This window comes from Sinocyclocheilus rhinocerous, unplaced genomic scaffold (genome assembly GCF_001515625.1).
Source record: "Sinocyclocheilus rhinocerous isolate Xijiao unplaced genomic scaffold, SAMN03320098_v1.1 scaffold285, whole genome shotgun sequence".
NCBI lineage: Eukaryota > Metazoa > Chordata > Actinopteri > Cypriniformes > Cyprinidae > Sinocyclocheilus > Sinocyclocheilus rhinocerous.
The window spans coordinates 2,491,412-2,514,256 of NW_015630288.1; the positions used below are offsets into that span (position 1 = coordinate 2,491,412).

General features: G+C 37.7%; 2 protein-coding genes across 2 annotated transcripts in view; one reads left to right on the top strand and one right to left on the bottom strand.

Annotated features, from left to right (window-relative positions):
• kif1ca (kinesin family member 1C, a) overlaps window positions 1–6,865 on the top strand; it is a 67,662-nt gene extending 60,797 nt beyond the window's left edge. Inside the window, exon 26 of the transcript XR_001640049.1 lies at window positions 6,854–6,865. The gene's annotated coding sequence lies outside the window, so the exon portion shown is untranslated. The remainder of the gene's footprint in view (window positions 1–6,853) is intronic.
• A 3,720-nt stretch (window positions 6,866–10,585) lies between these two features.
• Window positions 10,586–21,912, bottom strand: LOC107740026 (voltage-gated potassium channel subunit beta-3-like; the record flags this gene model as incomplete). The annotated part of the gene is made up of 10 exons (XM_016552296.1): window positions 10,586–11,659; window positions 14,842–14,930; window positions 15,209–15,329; window positions 15,507–15,601; window positions 16,445–16,565; window positions 20,282–20,367; window positions 20,467–20,553; window positions 20,626–20,669; window positions 21,589–21,633; window positions 21,843–21,912. Coding segments are annotated over 10 exons (848 nt in total), but the record flags the coding sequence as incomplete, so codon positions are not given.
• Window positions 21,913–22,845: the final 933 nt, after the last annotated feature.

Below are 22,845 nucleotides of genomic sequence, written 5' to 3' on the forward strand. Positions count from 1 at the left end.
ATCGCTTCCATGCCACACCTCACTGATGCTGGAGTTTATGCCGTAAGGAGCCCCGACCAAGTATTGAGTGCATAAATGAACATACTTTAAAGAACTTGAACTTTTATGTTTTGCAAATCCTTTTTTTGATTGATCTTAGGAAATATTCTAATATTTTGAGATACTGGATTTTTGACTTTCATGAGCTGTAAGCTCTAATCATCAAAATTAAAACATTAATTAAACATACTTTACATGTAATTAATCTAGAATATATGAAAGTTTCACTTTTTGAAATAAGCTACAAAAAACATTTTCTTTTTCACGGTATTCTAATTTTTTGAGATGCACCTGTATGTTTTTGTGAGGAAAAAAAAAAGTCAGAATTGTGGAATATAAACTCAGAATTGTGAGAAAAAAGTCAAGTATTTATTTATTTAAATCTTGTGCAGAAACAAGCTTCCATAGTAATCTTATAATCTTCATTTTAATGCAGTTAGCTGCGCTCTCCCAAGTGTTTCAATCGACTTTGCTTGACAGTATTCTCAAGCTTGCGGACATCCCTGTTACTTGTGCACCTTTTCCTACCCAATTTCTTCCTTCCAGTCAACTTTGCATTTAATATGCTTTGATACAGCACTCTGTGAACAGCCACCCTTTTCAGTAATGACCTTCTGTGACTTACCCTCTTTGTGTAGGGTGTCAATGATTGTTTTCTGGACCACTGCCAAGTCAACAGTCTTCCCCATTATTGTGGTTTCAAAGAACAAGAGATACCCGGAATTTATACTGTAGGGATGGTAATTTAATGAAACTCAAATGTAAATGTTCTAATATTTTGAGATACTGGATTTTTGACTTTCATGAGCTGTAAGCTCTAATCATCAAAATTAAAACATTAATTAAACATACTTTACATGTAATTAATCTAGAATATATGAAAGTTTCACTTTTTGAAATAAGCTACAAAAAACATTTTCTTTTTCACGGTATTCTAATTTTTTGAGATGCACCTGTATGTTTTTGTGAGGAAAAAAAAAAGTCAGAATTGTGGAATATAAACTCAGAATTGTGAGAAAAAAGTCAAGTATTTATTTATTTAAATCTTGTGCAGAAACAAGCTTCCATAGTAATCTTATAATCTTCATTTTAATGCAGTTAGCTGCTTTTGCTTGTAGCTTGTAGCTTGGCATGCTATTTTTACCTTGTAGTTAAACTATTTTAAAATAGCTTGCAGCTTGACAAGCTAGTAGCTTCCCCAGCATTTAGACATACACAAACGTGCATGCGTGAAGGCTAGTGTGCTCACATGGAAGCATTCTGCTGACTGGATTTCTGTACTATAAAAGGCACAAAGTCCAGCACAATAATCTGCAGGTGATATATTGGGGTATTTTTGGTGTCTAAAGCTGTGTGTGTGTGTGTGTGTACTGTACTGTACTGTACTGTATTATGCACATTCAGCACGTTATGTCACTGGTGCAGATGATCATAACAGACTCTCAGTGGGATATGAGGCACATATTTAACACAACTCAGAGCACACATTTATCTGCCCACTTTGTGCCGCATGGCTATTTTTAACCCTTTGCGAAAGAACTGGGTCAGCTGTGTCATCCAGGGCTGATGTTACACACTCACATGCAAGCAAAAAAACACATACATTTCATCTCAGAATTGTATATTCTCATTACTCATTACACAAACAAAAAAAGATGTTTATCATTGTTTTATGATGGATTTTAAAAAGATATATTTTATTTAGAACCTGAGGAATCTCTTAGATGTAAGACATTTACATATATTCAACAAGACAAAATAACTGACTTTAAAATGTACATACTGTAGTTAATTCTTAAAGATTTAGCTCACACACAAATGTAAATTGTCATTTCTCATTCTAAACTTCTGTGAAAAATGAGTGTTCTTAATTGTAATTAATGTGCTCTTGTAGTGTCCTTTAAATCTTAAATGTATTTTTTTAATTATGTACTTATACATAATTAAGATAATAGATAATATAAATAAAATGAGGCAACTTAATTGTACTTAGACATTATGACTGTTTCTTAAACACCTTAGTGCACTATATAATAACATCAATTTAAAAGTTGTACTGTAAAGTACATTTTAAACTATTGTTTTAATCTGTTATTGCGATTTAAAGAACCACTTATTTTGATGTGTTGGCTAACACACTAAAGCACATGTAAAATACTTTACTACTTTAACTGTAGTGTTATTCGATACATTACATGCATTTAAAATGAATATATTTTAAATATACTGAATTGCAACTTCATTGCAAATGCGCAATTACAAATACATTGAAATTCATGACATACAAGTTTCTATAGAAATGACATTAAAGTTTATTTTAGTTTACCATAAATGCTTGTCAGTACAAGCTGCTTTGGCAATATATAGTGTACAGTATAAAGTGCTATAGAAATAAAGGTGACTTAACTTTTGAAAATTGCTTCTGTGGTTCCGTTTCATGTGCTGAGTCATGACTTTGATGCTATGGGAATGCTCCTACATGAGCCGGTGTGGAAAATATGGCAATTCTATTGGCCGCCACAATGGTAACATAACTGCATCACCAAGACCTTAAACAGACACTGAAATGCATGTCACCTGCTTCTTTGTCTTCAGGAAGCCATTTGTTTTAGCCACTTTGAGGAAGCTCCGCTCATGCCTGGCTCTTTTCAAGAGCAATGAGAGTCAGCCATCTGCACCCCGTGGTTCTGGTCTGAAGTCTGCCAAGGTGGCGTGCCAACTCAGGTCATAGGGGTCCCAGATGGAGTTGGCTGATTAGGTGGGCTCTGCCCTTTCTCTTGCTCCGTGCCAGACTCTGAGAACCTAGTTCTGAATTCAGAAGCTGAATTCGGGGACGCTTGCTAGCTATCTCTCCCCCGCTTTGGCATCATCAATTAAAAATGTGTACTAGGCTGTTAAAGAACTGGACTCTGGCAAGGGTCTTTATCCTGTGTCAGTCAAGGAACTCCACTGGGCCACAGAATTAGCCCTCTGTGCCACTAGGCAGACGGCCCATTCCAGTTCGATAGCTGTGTTGGTTGCCATGAAGAGGCATCTGTGGCTCAAATTGTCTGGCATCAAGGAGAAAGAGAAAAGCTCACTTTTGGACGCCCCACTTTTACCTCCTGGACTGTGCATCAACACAGTTAATACTGTTCTCAACGTGTTTTAGGTGGTCACCAAGCAATCAGTAGTGTTTAGACCATTTCACTGGAGCCAGGAGCCATAGGCTTCCACAAGCCAGCCCAGGCCAGGCCCTAGCTCCTCTCTACAAAGAAGCAGGGGATTGAGGCTCTATTACATCGAGCCTTGTCTCCTCCTCTGAGCCCTCTGGGGACTCTTCCAATAATCCTGCCACCTCTGGTGTTTCGGGAGGCGGCAATCCCTAATGCGGTTTCCCCTCAATCTCTATTCAGCAGATCATGGAGAGTAGCATCCGCCTACGATTCAAAAAATATTGATTCATATAAAGGAGTTAGCCCCTCTTGAAGAGGTAGGGCACTCTTTTCTCAATGAATCTTAGAAAACGAAGATTGGGGGTTCCCTCCAAGTATGCTGTTTCAGGGTCCCGAACAAACAACCACAGTCACAAGCCAATTCAGGTTTTTACAGCCGTTACTGTCTAGATTCTTGTCAAGATTTAAAGGACACAGTCTAACTCAAGGGAGTTAGTGGTTTGTCATTCTTGTTAACGAGACATCTGAGTTTGAGGCTGAATATCAAGAAGAGTGTCCTCTCACTGAGTCAGAGGACAATTTTTCTGGGGGTGGTGTTGGACTCAACTTCCATGCAGGTACAATTGTCCCCTGCTCGAGTCAAGTCCATATTTGTCACCTTGAAAGACTTTAGGCTAGGTTGAGAATTCCTGTCCGCCAACTCCATAGGTTATTTGGTCTTATGGCAGCCGTCAACAACATGACACTTTGGGGCATCTGCTACCATTTCAGTTGTGGCTCAAAAGCCGCAACTAAGGATAATTGTTACATGCAGAAACCTTCAATCCCCTTCTATGTGGAAGGAACCCTGGTTTCTCACCCTGGGTTCCACACTGGGTGCCACAAGATGGTAGCCACAGATGCCTCCCTTGCGGTTTGGGGAGCAAACCTTGATTGTTGCACAGCCATCTCATTTGGCACATAAACTGGCTTGATATGAAGGCTGTATTTCGGGCTACTTCTCCTGGACCTAATGTTGGCTACCACGTGTTGATGTGGATGAACAACACAACAGTAGTCTGATATAGAAATCAGCAGCGAGGTCTGCATTTGTGCGCCCTGTTCAAGTTGGTGCAGCAGATACTGCTCTGGGCTCAAGTCAAACTGCTTTCCCTGAAATCAGTTTGTATTCCAGGGCATTCAAATATGGGAGCAGGGGCTGAAGCCTGGGGAATGGAGACTCCACCCCGAGGTTAATTTGGCAGAGATTCGGCAGAGCGCAAGTGTACCTGTTGGCCTCTGAAGAGACGACCCACTATCTCCTCTAGTTTTTCCTTGCACCTGCAGCTCTGCTGGGGTTGGATGCCACTGTACAGGTGTGGCCGAAGCTATGTCTGTATGCATTTCCCCCGATCGCTCTGCTCTTCTAGTCAGAGTTCGCCAGTGTAACGGAGGCCAGCGGGTAGGTGCTGTGCAGGGAAACCTCACTCCCCTGATCTCAAGAGGCGCACTAGCGACTGACACTAGTGGCTGCGTTAGTGCGCCCACCTCCCATACCGGAGACCCGGGTTCACAGTTAGGCAGTTAGGACCCGGGGGGGTTACACCAGGACGGAGTTTATTGCTAGGGGCTCCATTCTGGGTGGCCCGAGTGTGGTTCTTGGACATAATATCTCTCCTGGAAGGCTCTCTTGGTTGATTCTGATCAGGTGGAACCTTCTCTCCCAGACATGGGGCACAATCTTTCACTTCCAGCTCGAGATATGGAAGCTATGGGTCTGGACCCTGTGGGATCATAGATTCCAGTCTTTCAACTGAGGTTATTGAGACCATTCTGAATGCTGGAGCTCTCTCCACTAGAAAGTTTTATGCCCTGAAGTGGTGTCTCTTTGAATCATGGTGTGCACAACACCACGCTGACCTAGTCCACTGCACGGTTGGTTCAGTGCTGGAATTTCTATAGGAGCACTCCACGTTGCCAGATGGCTAAGGCCTATCTGCAGGCCACGAGTTTTTTCCTGGATTGTTCTATAGTCATGGAAGGGTTAACTTATTGGGACTGGTAAAAGCTGACCCCAGTGTTCTTCTAAATTTCTTTTGTGTTCCACAGAAAAAAATTAAAGTATACAGGTTTGGAACGACATGAGAGTATGTAAATGATGACAGAATTTTCATTTTTAGGTTAACTGTTCCTTTAATATAATGTGTTGCCTCATGTTGTCCTGTTGTGCGCGAGTTAAGCATATATGTATTTTATAAATAGATGAATATATTAAGTATCTGTCAAATAGCTTAACCAGAATACTGATTAACTGAATTGGTGCTGAATAAAAAATGCAGGGCTTTTAATCCATCATAAAACAATAATAAACATCATGAAGTTTCTGCATGGGCTATGTACACATGAGCAATAATGTATCTGAATACTGTTCAACTCAACACTACTGTCTGTTGCAGTGATGGGCAAACTTGGCCCTTCCAGGCCACTTTCCTGCAGAGATTTGATCCAACCCTGATATGACTCACCTGCCTGTAGCCTTCTAGTAGTCTTGAAGACAATGATTAGCTGGTTCAGGTGTGTTTGATTAGGGTTGGAGCTAACCTCTGAAGGAAAGTGGCCTGGAAGGGCCAAGTTTGCCCACCCCTGGTCTAATGTGCAAGAGGTTTAAGTATGCAGTTGTGTAACATTTGTTTCATCAGATAAAATCATCGGTGTGTTAAACTCACAGCTGCTTCATACAGTCTGACTACACAACCAGCACAAACACTGAGTGTGATGGACACTGCATACAGTATGTGCTTATTTATACAGTGTTACACAGACTTTGGATTCTCTTTTTAGGTAAATCTCCCCAAAAAATAGTTGACATATCTTATCTATATGGTCAAACATGATTTTTTTTTTTTCATTACAATTATCATAACTTGTGTCTTGGTCCTAAAAGTAACTGATTTTTTATTTATGAAATTTGTTTACATTTGATTATGGGATTAAATGTAGTATGTTTTTTTTTTTGGCAGTTTTTTCACTTAGGCAGAGAATCTCCTGAATGTCAAATCACTTTTAAAATGTTGAATTCGTTTAAATGACCTTTTACATGTGAATCTGTAATGACAATGTGCTTTTATTATGCGAGTTGTGAATTTGTCTTTTGTATGGAATTCACAACACAGACGTATGTATATGCGCTTGAATTTTTGCGTGTAACATGCAAGTGTTGTTGTGATTGTCATGCTCTCCAGTAGTTGACATAAATGACACCTGTGACAATAGTTTTCTCCACACATTTTAAAGGCAAGCAAGATACATTCAGTACAGGGCTTGTTTCTTGTTTGTTTGTTTCTTGTTGTTGTTGTTTTTTTTCCCTTTTTCATTTTTTCTTGTTGCATGACAGTAAATTTAACATATTCAGGCAAAATTACCATATGAGGGAATGCACTAAATGTATATATACATTAGTTCAGGTTAACTAATGATAGTTCAGTCTTGCTAATAATTATATGGATTAAAAAAAGTTCAGCCATTTCGATGCCTTTCCAACTTGCCAACTCAGGTACAATACTTACATAAATCATTGATCATTATAAATACAAAGAGACATTAGAACCAACCAGTGCTGTAGAGAGAATACAGAAGTGAACTTGAATTACCACTAAAGGGACTTGTGTAACCCCATTAAGAAGTGACCCAGGACCAGCTTGACCTTTCGACCTTTACTTTTAAATATGCTAAGAAAAGCAGCATAACTGATCTCAGATCTGTCAGTGCTCATTATTCTCTCCAATCCTAGCTCTGTTGAATAGAGTAAAGCTTAGCTGAAAAAATAGCAGTCTTGAATTTTTGAGAAGGCAAAAGTATTCCAATAAAAATTTAAAAATAATGAAATTCGAATTGTAATAAAAGCAGTGAATCTTGCTAGCTTTGCTGACCTAGGTCTGGGTTTATCCAATGCAACTCATATTACACATGTTGTAAAACCAAACTTAGTTTAATATAAAGGGTTTAATTCTGTCTGTGCCTGTTTATTGTGCTGAACTAAATCTTTTTGTCTTTTTGTTTTTGCCTGGGTTCAGTAGAGTTAAAAGAATAGTTCACCATGTCAGTTACTGCAGAAAATTACTTGAGCTTATGTTTTAGTTTTTTTGTTTTGTTTTTATAAACAAAAACTATTTACAGTAACGCACTTGCATTAATGGAAGTCTATGGGACAAGGCACTGTACTGTTATAAATTCTAAAATACAATTTTGAAAGTGTAACCACAAGATTATACACAAAGCTAATATGAGAATATCAGTTACTAACCTTCTCAGTGCAAAGTATATAGCTTCACATTTCAGCTTTAAACCATTTGGTGCACTTGCCCCTTAGATGCTCATTGTAAATGCATTACTGTAAACAACATTTGTATTTTTACAAGCTGAAGGGCAAGTCCAAATGATTTTCTGTGGTAACTGGGTTATGGAACAGGTGGAGTTATGAACCACGTTCCGAGGCACTGCACACTGTGATATTCAACAATGGCTGATGGGAAATTGACAGTAGTTACTTAATCTAGCCAATCTGTGTCTTTCGATCTGAAATCATGGAATGACACAAAGACATTTGAGAATTGAAGCGCTTCGCTTTTCATTGTCACTGACGCAGCTTGTATTTGTCAAACACACAAAGCAATACTAGCACAGTTCTCTGGTCATGTTAACCTATGACCTTCATGACTATTTGTGAACTATGATCTTTAAATTATGACTCTGTCCACTTAGTGCAAAGGATGCTGACCGCTGAAGCCAAGCCCCACACGTGTGACGCCTTGCAAAGGTATTCAGACCATGACCCAATTCGCAAATTATAATGAACTGCAAATCCTGCATATGAAGGTGAAGTGTGTATCTTGCACAAAACAGATTTTGAAAAAAATAATGAATTTTCAAACATCCTTTTTGCCTGCTATTGTTCAAGCAAACAGTCCCTGCTATATCTGGCCCAGACAGACTTCTCAAACAGATTGCACTTTCATTTGGTGCTGATACTAGTGCAGAAGTCCTTTCATTTTTCCTAAATGCTCTAATTCACTACAGGATATAAAACTTAAATAATAAGAAAATATTCTTAGATATTATATTATATTATATTAAGAAAATATTCTTAAAATTAATTGTTCACAAAATATAAAACTGTCCATGGAAGATGATTTCTGCCATGAAAAAAAAAATGCTAATTGTGACTTTTTATTTCACAATTTTTCTGAGAAAAAAGTGAGAGCTGTGAGATACAAACTCAGAATTGCAAGAAGTCAGAATTGTGAGAATAAAAGTCAGAATTTCAATCTTTCAGCATGTTGCTATGCATTTGGGTTTTCTGGTTGCTTTGGGTTGTTGCAAGGTTCTGTGTGGTTGCATACTGCTCCAAGTCAAAAGAGCCCATCACCAACTGATATTCTTTTTTAGTCTGCTAAAAACTGCCAAAGCAGGACATTCAGCATTAGCTGAAGAACAGAGAGCTGAATGTCCTGGAATGGCACAGTTATTGCACTGACGTCACAATCTGTGGCACTATTGGAACATTGTAATGCAGAAGGAACATCTGACTAATGTCAAACAACCTGGAGCAAAATGACATCTGGACAAGTGCGTTCATGCATTCATACTCCAAAAGTCTGAAAGCTATCATTGCTGCAAAGGATGGCTCTACATGGATGGCTTTTTTTCTAAATGCATATTAGAGATATTATTGTTACAATTCATACGTGCATGTTTCATTTTTATCTATTTTTTATTTATTTATTTTGACCAGGAAACTTAACATTTAATATTTGACAACCGTTTTGTGATAGAAATCAACAGTAATACCCAGTGATGCAACTACTTTTTACAAATTTTGCCGTTCTGATTCGAAAATCTTTGTGATTCATGCAATTCATAATCAAATAAGACGAGAATGGAAATTTTTCTCCGTTTTGCATTTTCAACATATTTTCAACATATTAGGCATGTGAATAAGATTCAATGTTTAAAAATATTCTTGTTCTTTTACGGTTCTTCTTTCTTCTACATCCCCCATTCAGTTAAATTATTTTATAAAAAAGACTATACCATTCGGGTATTTTAAAGCTATTAACATTAGGTTCAAGACATGGCTATAGACTTTGACAATGATAGTATGGTCCCTAAATGTGGCTCAAGTCCCTCCTTCAATGCAAGTCTATGAGATTTTCTTGCCTGTTTTTGTAATTAAAATCCCTTTGAAACAAGCCGCATGATCTGAGGTATCTTTCCTGCTTGTAGCACAAAACATGAGCGTTCTAAATAAATAAATAACTGCAAAATGTATACCTTTAGGGGAGCAACAGCTTGTCACTGGGGCAGAACCCTCAAAGGGACACATTTGTACCTTCTTTTCCTCTAAAGGGTGCATATCAGTACCTTGGAGTTATAAAATATAACCTTAAGATAGTAATATGTACTCTTAAGGGCATATTATGAACCCTTTAGGGGTAAACAAGGTACAAATGTGTCCCTTTGAGGGTTCTGCCCCAGTGACAATCTGTTGCTCCCCTAAAGTTGAAATTTTTTGCAAATTTTTTTTTTGACAGTGTGGGATGAGTTATGCATCAGTTTAAAGTGTTAGCTCACCCAAAAATGAACATTCTGTCATTAATTACTCACCCTCATGTCGTTCCAAACCCGTAAGACCTTCGTTCATCTTCGGAACACAAATTAAGATATTTTTGATCAAATCTGAGAGCTCTCTGTACTCTCCAAAATGGCGGAAGACGGTAACTCGGGGAGAAGAATGATTGAATAAATTATATTATTATAGTTTTCTTTGCGCACAAAAAGTATTCTCATAGCTTTGTAAAATTACGGTTGAACCCCTGATGTCACATGGACTATTTTACTGATGTCTTTGCTACATTTCTGGACCTGGAAACATTGCAGTTGCATTTCTGTCTACGGAGGGTCAGAGAGCTCTCAGATTTAATCAAAAATATCTTAATTTGTGTTCCGAAGATGAACGAAGGTCTTATGGGTCTGGAACGACATGAGGGTGAGTAATTAATGACAGAATTTTCATTTTTGGGTGAACTAACCCTTTAAGTTTACTGAGAGTTAGGTGTTTGTTACGAATAGCAGTAATGACTAAACAGTTGTTTTTAAAAAAGTCGAGGGTTAAAAATTGGTGAGGGTCTGAATATATTTGCAAGGTACCATATACACCAGGGCTGTCCAAACTCGGTCCTGGAGGGCCGGTGTCCTGCAGAGTTTAGCTCCAACCCTAATTAAACACACCTGCTGGAAGTTTCTATGCCTAGTAAGAGCTTGATTAGCTGGTTCAGGTGTGTTTAATTAGGGTTGGAGCTAAACTCTGCAGGACACCGGCCCTCCAGGACCGAGTTTGGACAGCCCTGATATACACACTCACACGCCACTCCCCTAACTGCACAAATTCTCTTAAAGGGACAGGTGCACCATTGTAAACACAAGGAGAGATGGAAAGGAGGGAAATGGAGGAAGACTTGTGATGCATCCAAACAGCTGTTTGCAGTTGCTGCAGGTTGTTCCTGTCACACGCCGGAGTGTTTGCCACGGTCTCCTGCACAGCGAGAATGAAATGTGACGGGCAGTGAACACTCCAACAAACGGGACAGGCAGCTCTCAGAAACATCTTCGCTTGGCGTCACACAGCATCCGTTTTCCGAGTCACTCAGGTGCAACACCAGCAACGGAGAGTTTCATTCAAAGTGGCACTGCATGCACACGTATTCGTACTTCCTTGAACACACACCCGCAGAGCCAGGCCCATGCGGAATCTGCACAGATTTTGCAAAGTCCTACACATCATTTGCCCCGTGCATGTTGGTTTAATAAATATTTTGGCAAATTCGACAATGCTTTCAGCTGCCAATAAGAATATACCACTCTTAGCTCCAGTTTTATCACATTTGATCCATTTCACAGAATTTGGCAATGGAAATTCGGCAGTGGAAACAGTGGAAGTCTACAGCGGAAACTGCGTGAAAGTCTGCAGATTTCGTCTGGGCCTGCTAATAAACAAGCTTTTTGCCACTTCATTCCAATCTCCTCCTACAATCCACAGTACTTCCTCATGGAAGACTGAAACTTCAGTCTCTCAGAGTAAAGAAATGATAACAGCTGTTGTTCGTCGCATTTCTGTGATGTTGCAGACAGCCGTTTCCGTGTTTAATTCGTAGGTTATGGTACTTGAGTAGGGTTACAGAGAGCAGGGCGGTATGGGCTGGAAGCATGTTGCAGAAGGCATGCAGGTGTTGTAATATACGGGAGAGCAGAAAAGCGATGGTACGCCGTGTTCCATCTTTTCCCCCTTGCTTTCTTTGTCTTTTCTGGCCGCACATGTTCATGTCATCTCTCTGGTTCCCTCACGCACGTGACTCTTTCTTGGAGTGAGGCTTGTTGCCCAGGAGAGCATCTATCTCGCTCACAGTCTGAGGCGTCATCTGAGACAGCAGCTAGTGAGAATTTGAAAATCGTGTTATTAGGAAGTCTGTATGATCGTAAGGAAAGAAGCGAATACTTATTCAGCAGAGATTCATTACATTGATAAAAAAAGACTTTTATAATGTTACAAAAGATTTCTGTTTCAGATCAATTCTGTTCTTTCGAACTTTTCTATTCATCAAAGAATCGTGAAAAATGCATCACGGTTTTCACAAAAATATTAAAGCAGCACAGCTGTTTTAAACATTGATAATAATGAGAAATGTTCCTTGCTTGAGTGTCAAATCAGAAACTTTAGCAAACTTTTAAAATGAGTACTTCATAAGAAAACGGTATACTTTAAAGAACATATTTAAGTGCAAACTGAATGTAATGCATGTTCATTACAGTTAAAAATGTTTTATAGTTTATAATTAATTTTCTATATCTTGTTTGACCCACTGAAGTAGGGCTTAAGTATGTCTTCATACATGTAATTTCATAAAATTTGGTTAGTGTACTTCAGAATGTACTGACAAGCATTTAAGGTAAAATAAAACATATTTTAATGTAATTTATATTAAAACGTATTTAATATATATTTGTAATTGCACATTTTGCACAAATGATGAATTGCAATTTAGTACAAATAAAATATATCAACTATATATAAAATCAAATAAAATGACACTATACTTACAATAATAATCAAGTACTTTAAATGTACTTTAGTATGCTAATCACAGGGGTGCGAGAAGATGTTTTCGGTTGGGGGTGCTGTGTGTGTCCGTGTTGGGTGAAGTGGGGGGAGGGGGGGGTGCTGGGGCTGGTGTTGTCTGGATGCCGATTTTGGAAAGTTTTTGCTGGGATGGGCATTTAAAAAAATCTGAAATTCGCTTTTGCGCCATTATCTCCTTGTATTAAAGTTAATCTTGTTCGCATTCTGTACAGTTCATGTCCGATACCACGCGCTAGCGTCACGTGTTCATGAGGATTGTCATCCCAAATAGAAAACATCACAAGTAAAATTAATCATGTTTATAAAGATAAACATGGGTTTATTATAGCCCACTTACAATTTACATTTCAGAGATCATTACAAATAAATTATTAAATGCTAAAACTGAATAAATTTAAATGAACAAACTTGGCGTTGCATTTGCAACCATGTGAAAACAGGTTCACGTCCCTGGCTAATCAGCACATCAAAATAAGTGTACTTTAACTCTGACAAAAGATCTTAAAGACTTTTAATTTGATTATTGTTATTTTTTTAACGTGTGTAAAAACATTCTTGAAAGTTTATACACTCCCCTCCAAAAGTATTGGAACAGTGAGGCCAATCCCTTTATTTTTGCTGTACAGTAGACTGAAAGCATTTGGGTTTGACATCAAAAGATGAATATGAGACAAGAGATCAACATTTCAGCTTTTATTTACAGGTATTCACATCTGGATCTGATAAACACAACTTAGAAGATAGCACCTTTTGCTTGAACCCACCCATTACTCATGTGACCAAAAGTACTGGAACAGATTGACTGAAACTAGATTAAAGTGAATAAGACTTAGTATTTAGATGCAAATCCTTTGCTTGCAATAACTGCATCAATCCTGCTGCATCACCAAACTTTTGCATTCTTCTTTTGTGATGCTTTTCTAGGCTTTCACCGCAGCCTCTTTTAGTTTTGGGGGGTAACTCCGTACAGTCTCTTCTTTAGCAGGTAAAATGCATACTCTATAGGGTTTAAGTCTGTAAATTGACTTGGCCAGTCTAAAACCTTCCACTTCTTTCCCCTGATGAACTCCTTTGTTGCTTTGGCACTATGTTTTGGGTCATTATCTTGCTGCATGAGGAAGGATCTCCCAATCAGTTTGGTAGCATCTTTCTGTAAACTGGCAGACAAAATGTTTCTGTAGACTTCTGAGTTCATTTGGCTGCTGCCGTCATGTGTTACATCATCAATTAAGATTAATGAGACCGTCCCAGAAGAAGCGATGCAAGCCCAAGTCATGACATTACCTCCACTGTGTTTCAGATGAGCTTGTATGTTTGGGATCATGAGCAGATCCTTTTTTCTCCAAACTCTAGCCTTTCCATCGTTTTGGTAAAGGGTAATCTTTGTCTCATCAGTCCATAAAACTTTGTCCCAGAATTTTTGAGGCTCGTCTCCTATTCTTCTTGCTAATGAGTGCTTTGCATCTTCTGGTGTAGCCTCTGTACTTTTGTTCATGAAGTCTTCTCTGAACAGTAGATTGTGATACCTTCACTCCTGCCCTGTCCTGAGTCTTGATTTTTTACAGCTGTCACAATGTTTTTGTCTTCAACTGCTGATGTTTTCCTTGGCCTACCCATTTGAGGTCTGTTACTTAGTACACCAGTGGTTTCTTTCTTCTTCAGGACATTCCAAATGGTTGTACTGGCTATGGCCAATGTTTGTGCAAGGGCTCTGATTGATTTTCCATCTTCTCTCAGCTTCACAATTGCTTGTTTTTCACCCATAGACTGATCTCTGGTTTTCATGTTGGTTACACATCTAACTATAAATGCTGCCTGCACAGGCAAAACCCAAATCTGAAACTGAGCGCAGACATTTAGTGCTATTTATTGTTTGAATAATCAATTAATAGGACAGACCAGGGCAACAAAACACACCTGTCAGTCACATGTTCCAATACTTTTGGTCACATCAGCAATGGGTGGGTTCAAACAAAAGGTGCTATCCTCTAAGTTGTGTATCAGATCCAGATGAAAATACCTACCAATAAAAGCTGAAATGTTGATCTCTTGTCTCATATTCATCTTTTGATCTCAAACGCAAATGTTTTCAGTCTACAGCAAAAATAAAGGAATTGGCCTCACTGTTCCAATACTTTTGGAGGGGAGTGTAAGTACACTTAAGTGGTCTATTATTTCATTAATATTATATTATCTGCAAGTACAATTAAGCATTTCTTTTTCACAAAGGAAGGATTTCTGAAGGATCATGTGACACTGAAGACTGGAGTCAAAGGAATAAATTACATTTTTAAATATATTCAAATAGAAAATATTATTTTAAATTGTAATAATACTTCACATCGTAATAATTTGTAGTGTATTTTTGATCAAACAAATGCTCACAGTGAGCATAAGAGACAGTAAAAATATCTTTCGAATTCTAAGCTTTTAAATGGTTGTGTGTGTGTGTGTGTGTGTGTGTGTGTGTGTTACCCGCAGGGCTCCAAGGTTCTCAAGAAGCTGGTCTGTATTGGAGACACCAAGAAGTACAGAACTGACCCCTTCGCTACGCAAACACCATGCTGAGTGAGAGATTTCACAAAACCTTATTGTTCACAAGGACTGGGTTTTATAAAAAAACATCAAGACATTTGAAAGCACAGACCGTTCAATGACTATCTGATGCATATCGCACAATAATGACAAACACTTTCTCAGTCTGGCATGCTCTAATTTGCCTGGCTGACTTTATGCAACTTCCAGGAGCTGGGCAGCTCATATAAGTGGACGATTCTTGGCCAAAATAAGCTTGAGAGTGGACGAGACCATTTACACCAAAAGTATAGAGACACTGACTCACCAATGGCGAGCTGAGCAGCTGTGCAGCCCAGCCTGTCAGCCACCAGGTGGAGCTCTTTGATTTTTGCCAGCTGTCTGCGCCCTTCTTCACTGTACACTCGCTCCTTTAGCCACTGATAGCCCTAATACACACAGTCACACAACTGAACATTTATGATTGCTCACATGGATTTATTCATGATTATAATATGATTTATATGCAATTACAATTTCAAATCAAATAGCACTTGGAAATTGAAAAGAGATTCAGGAGAAGAGAGAAAAAATCCACTGCTGTTGACAAACTCTTTAGGACTCACTTTAATCCCGGCTCTTGAACAGTCTGGAACACCATCACTGTATTTTCCAGTGATCAGCCCGCATGCGAGAGGAGACCAGGTCATCGCTCCGACACCTGACGCAGCATGTGACAGTCACAAGACATGGAGTTAGAGTTGACATCTGTCCTAATTAAACCTCAAATCAAACATGAACTTCAACTTTAAATGAACGAAGATGTTGCGCATTAAAAAAGTTGCATTTGCAGCATAGCACTGTAGAATAATACTTCAGTCAATTTTCTCTTTCAGGTCAAATCTTTTCTCGCCGGAGCAGGGGTCAAGATAGACACGGTAAATGCATCCTGCCATTCTATTCTGTATTGGCTAAATGTAGTTTTGTAGTATGAAACATCAAAAACATCAGAAATAGTTCATTAATTTGTATTATATGTTTCACCAGTGACTAATTTTGGCTTTTAGCTTTCCCCATCAGCTTCGAAGAGCTCAGAGTAAGAGATCAGTCACATGACATTTACGTCCCATGGCACGTTGAATACTTACGGGCAGCATATATACCAGCTGAGCAACTGCCATTGCAATGACATGGTTTCGCTAAAACAAAGTTAGCTTAACTGACAACATGTTTATTGTTAGCTAGTTGAATAATTACACACTTGGTTTGATGGCATAGACCTTTAAAGTGATTCGATATTGTATATTGTGGTAACACCACAATGACATGTACTTTAAACCTTTAAGACCATTTTAAAACACTGTACTTGCAGATAATCTTGATGCAATAAAAAGTCATATGAGTGTGTTTAAATAGTCCAATTTCATGACTTTCTTAACACACTTAAGTCACTTTAAAAAGCTCACTTTGTAATAATACAAATTTAAATAGAAAAAAATAAATAAATTAAAGGTTTCAATGATGTATTTTAAATTGAATTCTAAGGTAACTCTTGTTGACTGACCGATCTTGTGGTAGAGCTCTGGCAGCTGCACCTCGACTTTATCCCTCTGGAAATAGTGATACTCGGCCTGCTCACATACCGGTGGAATTAAATTAAACTGCCTCGCTACAGAGTATGCCTCCTAAACACACAAACACACAGACAAAAAGGGGTTAAACTGTCCTTTCAGTGGCCCAGATCTTAACAACCAATGCAAACAGCAGTGTTGGGGAGTAATTAACTAATAGTACAGACGTTAATTTAATACAATTTTTGACAGTAGTTCATATATGTGACCCTGGATCACAAAACCAGTCTTAAGTAGCACGGGTATATTTCGAGCAATAGCCAAAAATACATTGTATGGGTCAGAATGAATGATTTTTCTTTTATGCCAAAAAGCATTAGGATATTAAGTAAAGATCATGTTTATTGAAGATATTTTGTAAAGTTCCTACTGTAAATATATCAAAACATAAATTTTGATTAGTAATATACATTGCTAAGAACTTCATTTATTTAACTTTAAAGGCGATTTTCTCAATGTTTAGATTTTTTTGCACCCTCAGATTCCAGATTTTCAAATAGTTGTATCTCGGCCAAATATTGTCCTATCCTAACAAACCATACATCAATGGAAAGCTATTATTTATTCAGCTTTCAGGTGATCTATAAATCTCAATTTCAAAAAAATGTACCCTTATGACTGGTTTTGTGGTCCAGGGTCACATATTTTCATAATAATATTGTAACGTTTCCAGTAACAAGTAGGACACTTCTTCCAATAAGTAGAAGTGTAGCACAACCAAATGTTATATTGATATTTTTAATGGAGGTAATAATCTATGGTAGCCTGTTTCTGCCACAGAATAAAAATAAATAAATAAAAAAGACAAGTTTATATCTCACAATTCAGACTTTTTTCTCAGAAAAAAGCCCAAAATCACTGGACTTAACGACTACAGACCTGTCGCTCTCACATCTGTGGTCATGAAGTCACTTGAGAGACTGGTCCTGGCCTACCTGAAGGACATCACTAGACCCTTGCTGGATCCTCTTCAGTTTGCCTACAGAGCAAACAGGTCTGTGGATGATGCAGTCAACATGGGACTGCATTACATCCTGCAACACCTCGACAGACCTGGGAATTACGCAAGGATCCTACTTGTGGACTTCAGTTCGGCCTTCAATACCATCATGCCTGACCTTCTCTCAGACAAACTCACCCAGCTCTCCGTGCCCACCTCCATCTGTCAGTGGATCACCAGCTTCCTGACAGACAGGCAGCAGCTAGTGAGGCTGGGCAAACTCACAACCAGGACTATCACCATCAGCACTGGCGCTCCCCAGGGATGTGTACTCTCCCCACTGCTCTTCTCTCTCTACACGAATGACTGCACCTCTAAAGACCCCTCTGTCAAGCTCCTGAAGTTCGCAGACGACACTACAGTCATCGGCCTCATCAAGGATGGAGACGAGTCTGCTTACAGACAGGAGGTTAAAGAGCTGGCTGTCTGGTGCAGTCTTAACAACCTGGAGCTTAACACGCTCAAAACTGTGGAGATGATCGTGGACTTCAGGAGAAAACCCCCTGCACTCCCCCCACTCACCATCATGGACAGCACTGTGACTGCAGTGGAGTCATTCAGGTTCCTGGGCACCACTATCTCTCAGGACCTGAAGTGGGACACTCACATAGACTCCATTGCAAAAAAGGCCCAGCAGAGGTTGTACTTCCTTCGCCAGCTGAGGAAATTCAACCTGCCACAGGAGCTGCTGAAACAGTTCTACTCTGCTATCATTGAGTCTGTCCTGTGTTCATCCATAACTGTCTGGTTTGGTTCAGCAACCAAATCAGACATCAAGAGACTACAACGGACAGTCAGGACTGCTGAGAGGATTATTGGTGTCCCTCTGCCCAGCCTCCAAGATCTTTACATCTCCAGAGTGAGGAAAAGGGCTAAAAAAATCACCTTGGACCCCTCACACCCAGCCCACTCTCTCTTCGAACTGTTGCCTTCTGGTCGGCGCTACAGAGCACTGACCACCAGAACAGTCAGGCACAAGAACAGTTTTTTCCCACAAGCTATATTCAGTCTGAACAATTAATCTTTCATAATTATACATCGTCCATCACAACTAACATAGTATATTTATATTAAACTGCACACTTTGTAAATAACATATCTGCACACTAATAAACATATCTGTACATTTATCTAAACAATTACTTTTGTTCCTATACTTCTATTTCTGTATATAGTACATTATTCAATTTTTCTTTTTTTTTTATTATATTAGTGTTATATTACATCCCTACTGTGTTATTCCTATGTATGTCTGCACTATCATGTATGTCTGCACTATGTTTGTACTTTCTTCTACACTGGAAGCTCCTGTCGTCAAGTCAAATTCCTTGTGTGTGTAAACATACTTGGTAATAAAGCTCTTCTGATTCTGATTCTGATTCTGAAATGAGATAAAATAAGACTAAAATCAGAATTACAAGATATAAAATCAGAACTGTGAGATATTAACTTGCAATTGCAAATGTATAACTCACAATTGCGAAATATAGACTCTGAAAAGAAAAGTCAGAAATGTGAGAAACTCTGGGGGGAAAAACATTAATTTTGAGTCACAATTACTAGTTTTGAATTCTGTGGCAGGGCAAAAAAAAAAACAGAATTACGAGATAGAATGCTCAGAATTTCTTTCTCACAATTCCATGTTTAAAAAGTCACAGTTACTTTTTATTTTTTATTTCGTGGCATAAACAGCTTCCATAATATTTTCCATAATACACTTTCCATTTATTTTATTTTTTTTCATATGCAGCATTGGAAACTGCTAGAATCGGTTTAAAAAATATATCGAATCCTTAAATCTTCTTGATAAAAGAATAAAAGTATTTGAGGTCAAAATTTGTGGTCAAATGTAGTTTCATCACTAAAGTATGTTTACATATAAATATCTGACCCTGGAGCACAAAACCAGTCATAAGGGTCAATTTTTCGAAATTGAGATTTATACCTCATCTGAAAGCTGAACAAATAAGCTTTTCATTGATGTATGGTTTGTTAGGATAGGACAATATTTGGCCGAGATACAACTATTGGAAAATCTGGAATCTGAGGGTGCAAAAGAGAGAATCACCTTTAAAGTTGTCCAAATGAAGTCTTTAGCAATGCATATTACTAATCAAAAATTAAGTTTTAATATATTTACAGTGGGAAATTTACAAAATATCTTCATGGAACATGATCTTTACTTAATATCCTAATGATTTTTGGCATAAAAGAAAAATCAATCATTTTGACCCATACAATGTATTTTTGGCTATTGCTACAAATATACCCCAGCGACTTAAGACTGCTTTTGTGCTCCAGGGTCACATATATATGTGAGTTTTTTCAACATGCTTAAGAAAAATAGAAATAAAAATAAAAATAAAAATGATATCGCTGGACAGTACATTTTAAAAGGCATTATCCCCTTATGGCTTAATGGCTTTAAGCTATTTTCTTAAAGGAGTTGCTTGACTTAGTAATTTTAACTACTTTAAATTGCGAGTAGCTTTTGCCTTGACTTACACGAGAAACAGATAAGACACAGGAATGCTCATAGTATGAATTTTGAGGTAACAATTTAATTCAGGGACTAATTCTCACTATTAACTAGTTGCTTATTAGCATGCATATTACTAGCATATTGGCTGTTTATTAGTACTTCTAAAGCACATATTAATGCCTTATTAAAAGTTTATTGAGGCAAAAGTTGTAGTTAGAATATAGTGAGAATTGGTCCCCAGAATGAAGTGTGATCAGTTTTGGTGTATTGAGAGAAGACCGACTGTACCATGATCTCCATGGCACTCCAGCGTGACGTGCCCCAGTACATGGCCATACCCTGGTTTATAACAAATGTCATCGCACGTACTACCTCTGTAAAGACAAACACACAACAGCACTTGTGATAAGCGATATGCCATAAATTATGCATCCGCAACACATGCCATGAAAGATGTAAAAGAAATTACAGACCTTCCATAGGGCTGTTCACATCATTTCGGTTGGCAAAGACAATATCCACGTAATCCAGCTGTAGTCTAGACAGGGAACCTCTGAGACCTGTAGACACATCACCATCACTGTCTGTCCGCTTTATTGTGATCGTCTTATTAGTCATAAACAGCACTTTACCTTCTATGATGTGTTTTCTGGACAGGCCTCTCTCTGTCTCTGCCCTGAGGATTATGAATGCAAATGTCAGAGAGGATAGTTATGGAGTCAAGATGAATATGCACAAAGTGCAATCAGTTTAACTTGTACTGAGTGTCAGCATGCTGCAACATGGTGAACAAGCAGCTGGTATTGAATAAGCTATATTTTAAACACACCATTTTAATTTTATTTGTATATTATGGAAGCCTGTTTCCGCCACTGAACAAAAAATAAAAAACTGCAATGTTGTATCTCACAATTCTGACTTTTTTCTCGCCTTTGCAAGTTTATTTCCCACAATTCTGACTTTTCTTCTCACAAATGCAAGTTTTTTTTCACAATTCTGTCTTGTCTTGAGTTGATATTTTGCAATTCTGACTTTACTCGCAATAGAAAAAAGTCAGAATTGCTAAATGTAAACTCGCAATTTTGAGAAGAAAAAAAAGTCAGAATTGCGAAATGTAAACTCGCAATTTTGAGAAAAAAAAAGTCAGAATTGCGCAACGTAAACTCGCAATTTTGAGAAAAAAAAGTCAGAATTACGAAATGTAAACACAATTTTGAGGGGGAAAAAAGTCAGAATTGTGAGATAAGTCACAATTACCTTTATTTTTTTAATTTAGTGGCGGAAATGGATCGCAACTAACTTTTGGATAAAAGTCTGTAAAATTGTTTACCTTCACAAAATCAAGTGTGTTCACATTTTTTTCTTTTGCATTTATTGATTTTTGATTCTGCAGATTTACAAATTGTCACATACTACATTTGCTGATCATCTAAGATTTATAGTTAAAGACTTATAGTTAAAGAACAAAGAGACAAATAGTTAAAGAACCTTTTTTTTTAAGAACTTGTGCGATTACAAATATTCATTTTGATACTATTCTGAATCTTTTGTGTCGGTCTGAATATACTACAAGATAGAACTGAACAGATACTCACTGTCCTCCCCAGTAGATCTTAGTCGTTATTACATAACTGGACCGTCTGGAACAGATTTTTGGGTGTTTATTATAGTGAGGACAAACCTAATACTGTCTTACAGGAATACAGAAATTCAAGATAAAACATAAAAACATTTTCCATAAATTGAGGCTGAGAGGAATATGTATATTAGGCTGCGTTATTCATATACTCAGACTGTTCTGCCACAAAATTAATAAAAAATGACAGACATAAGAACAAAAGCAGGTCACCTCCAGCCTTTCTTTTTGATGATATTCCCTAGAGTGATTTCAGCCCTGCGGAAAAACAAAGACACAAAATCTGAAAATATATTTTATTATTATTATTATTACTATTACACTACAAAAAAAAAAAAAAAAGTTGTCTCAATCTCAGTCTAGTTTTCTAGAAAATACCTTCAGCAATATATTATATTATATTATACTATATTATATTATATTATATTATTATTAATTTTATACATGCATTTTATCATGTTTGACTTGCATAAAACATGCCAACTTAATGTACCCTTTTTTTTTTTTTTGCTAATGTAATCAATTCACATTTACAGGGTTTATATGAAGCATGTGGGAAAGACTGAGCTAGAAATAAATGTGAGAGGGGCAACAACATGACAGCAAGAACAAGAGGAGGCTGAAGGGAAATAGAGAGAAATAGAGACTGATTCGAAAGTTTTAAAAAATCCACAACCACACTTTTACAGGAGCCTCCACTATCTGCACACATTAAAACAAGTTTTGTTTAAGACACCAGTGAATACAGCAATGATATCCAGTAATTTAGCATATAAAACAATCACTATTACTATTCCTTATGCTTTGGTCGGGATGTAACCCACCCTGTCTAAATAAGTATTAAAGCATTTAACTTGTCTCACATTGTTTGGTTAGGGGACATGAATGACAGATTACTATAAAGACAGAAGTAAAAACTATAGTTTTATTCCAATAATGAACAGAAAATAAAAGCTTCTAACATGAAATAAAAAGTAAAGGAACAGGCAAACCAATGACCTTGTGATTGGAGATGAGGTTCATCCAGGTTTCTTGCATTTATTTGCAATACTAATGTCTGAAATTAAATGGTGCCTTGAAGTGAGGTTGATTCCATTACAGTTCAATGTGTGAAGCAAATTCAATAAAAACCCATGTAATGTCAGCACATTCAGGAATCCTGCTGATGTGAAAGCAGAACTGACTATGTGTAACCATTGTAATAACTTGATTACTT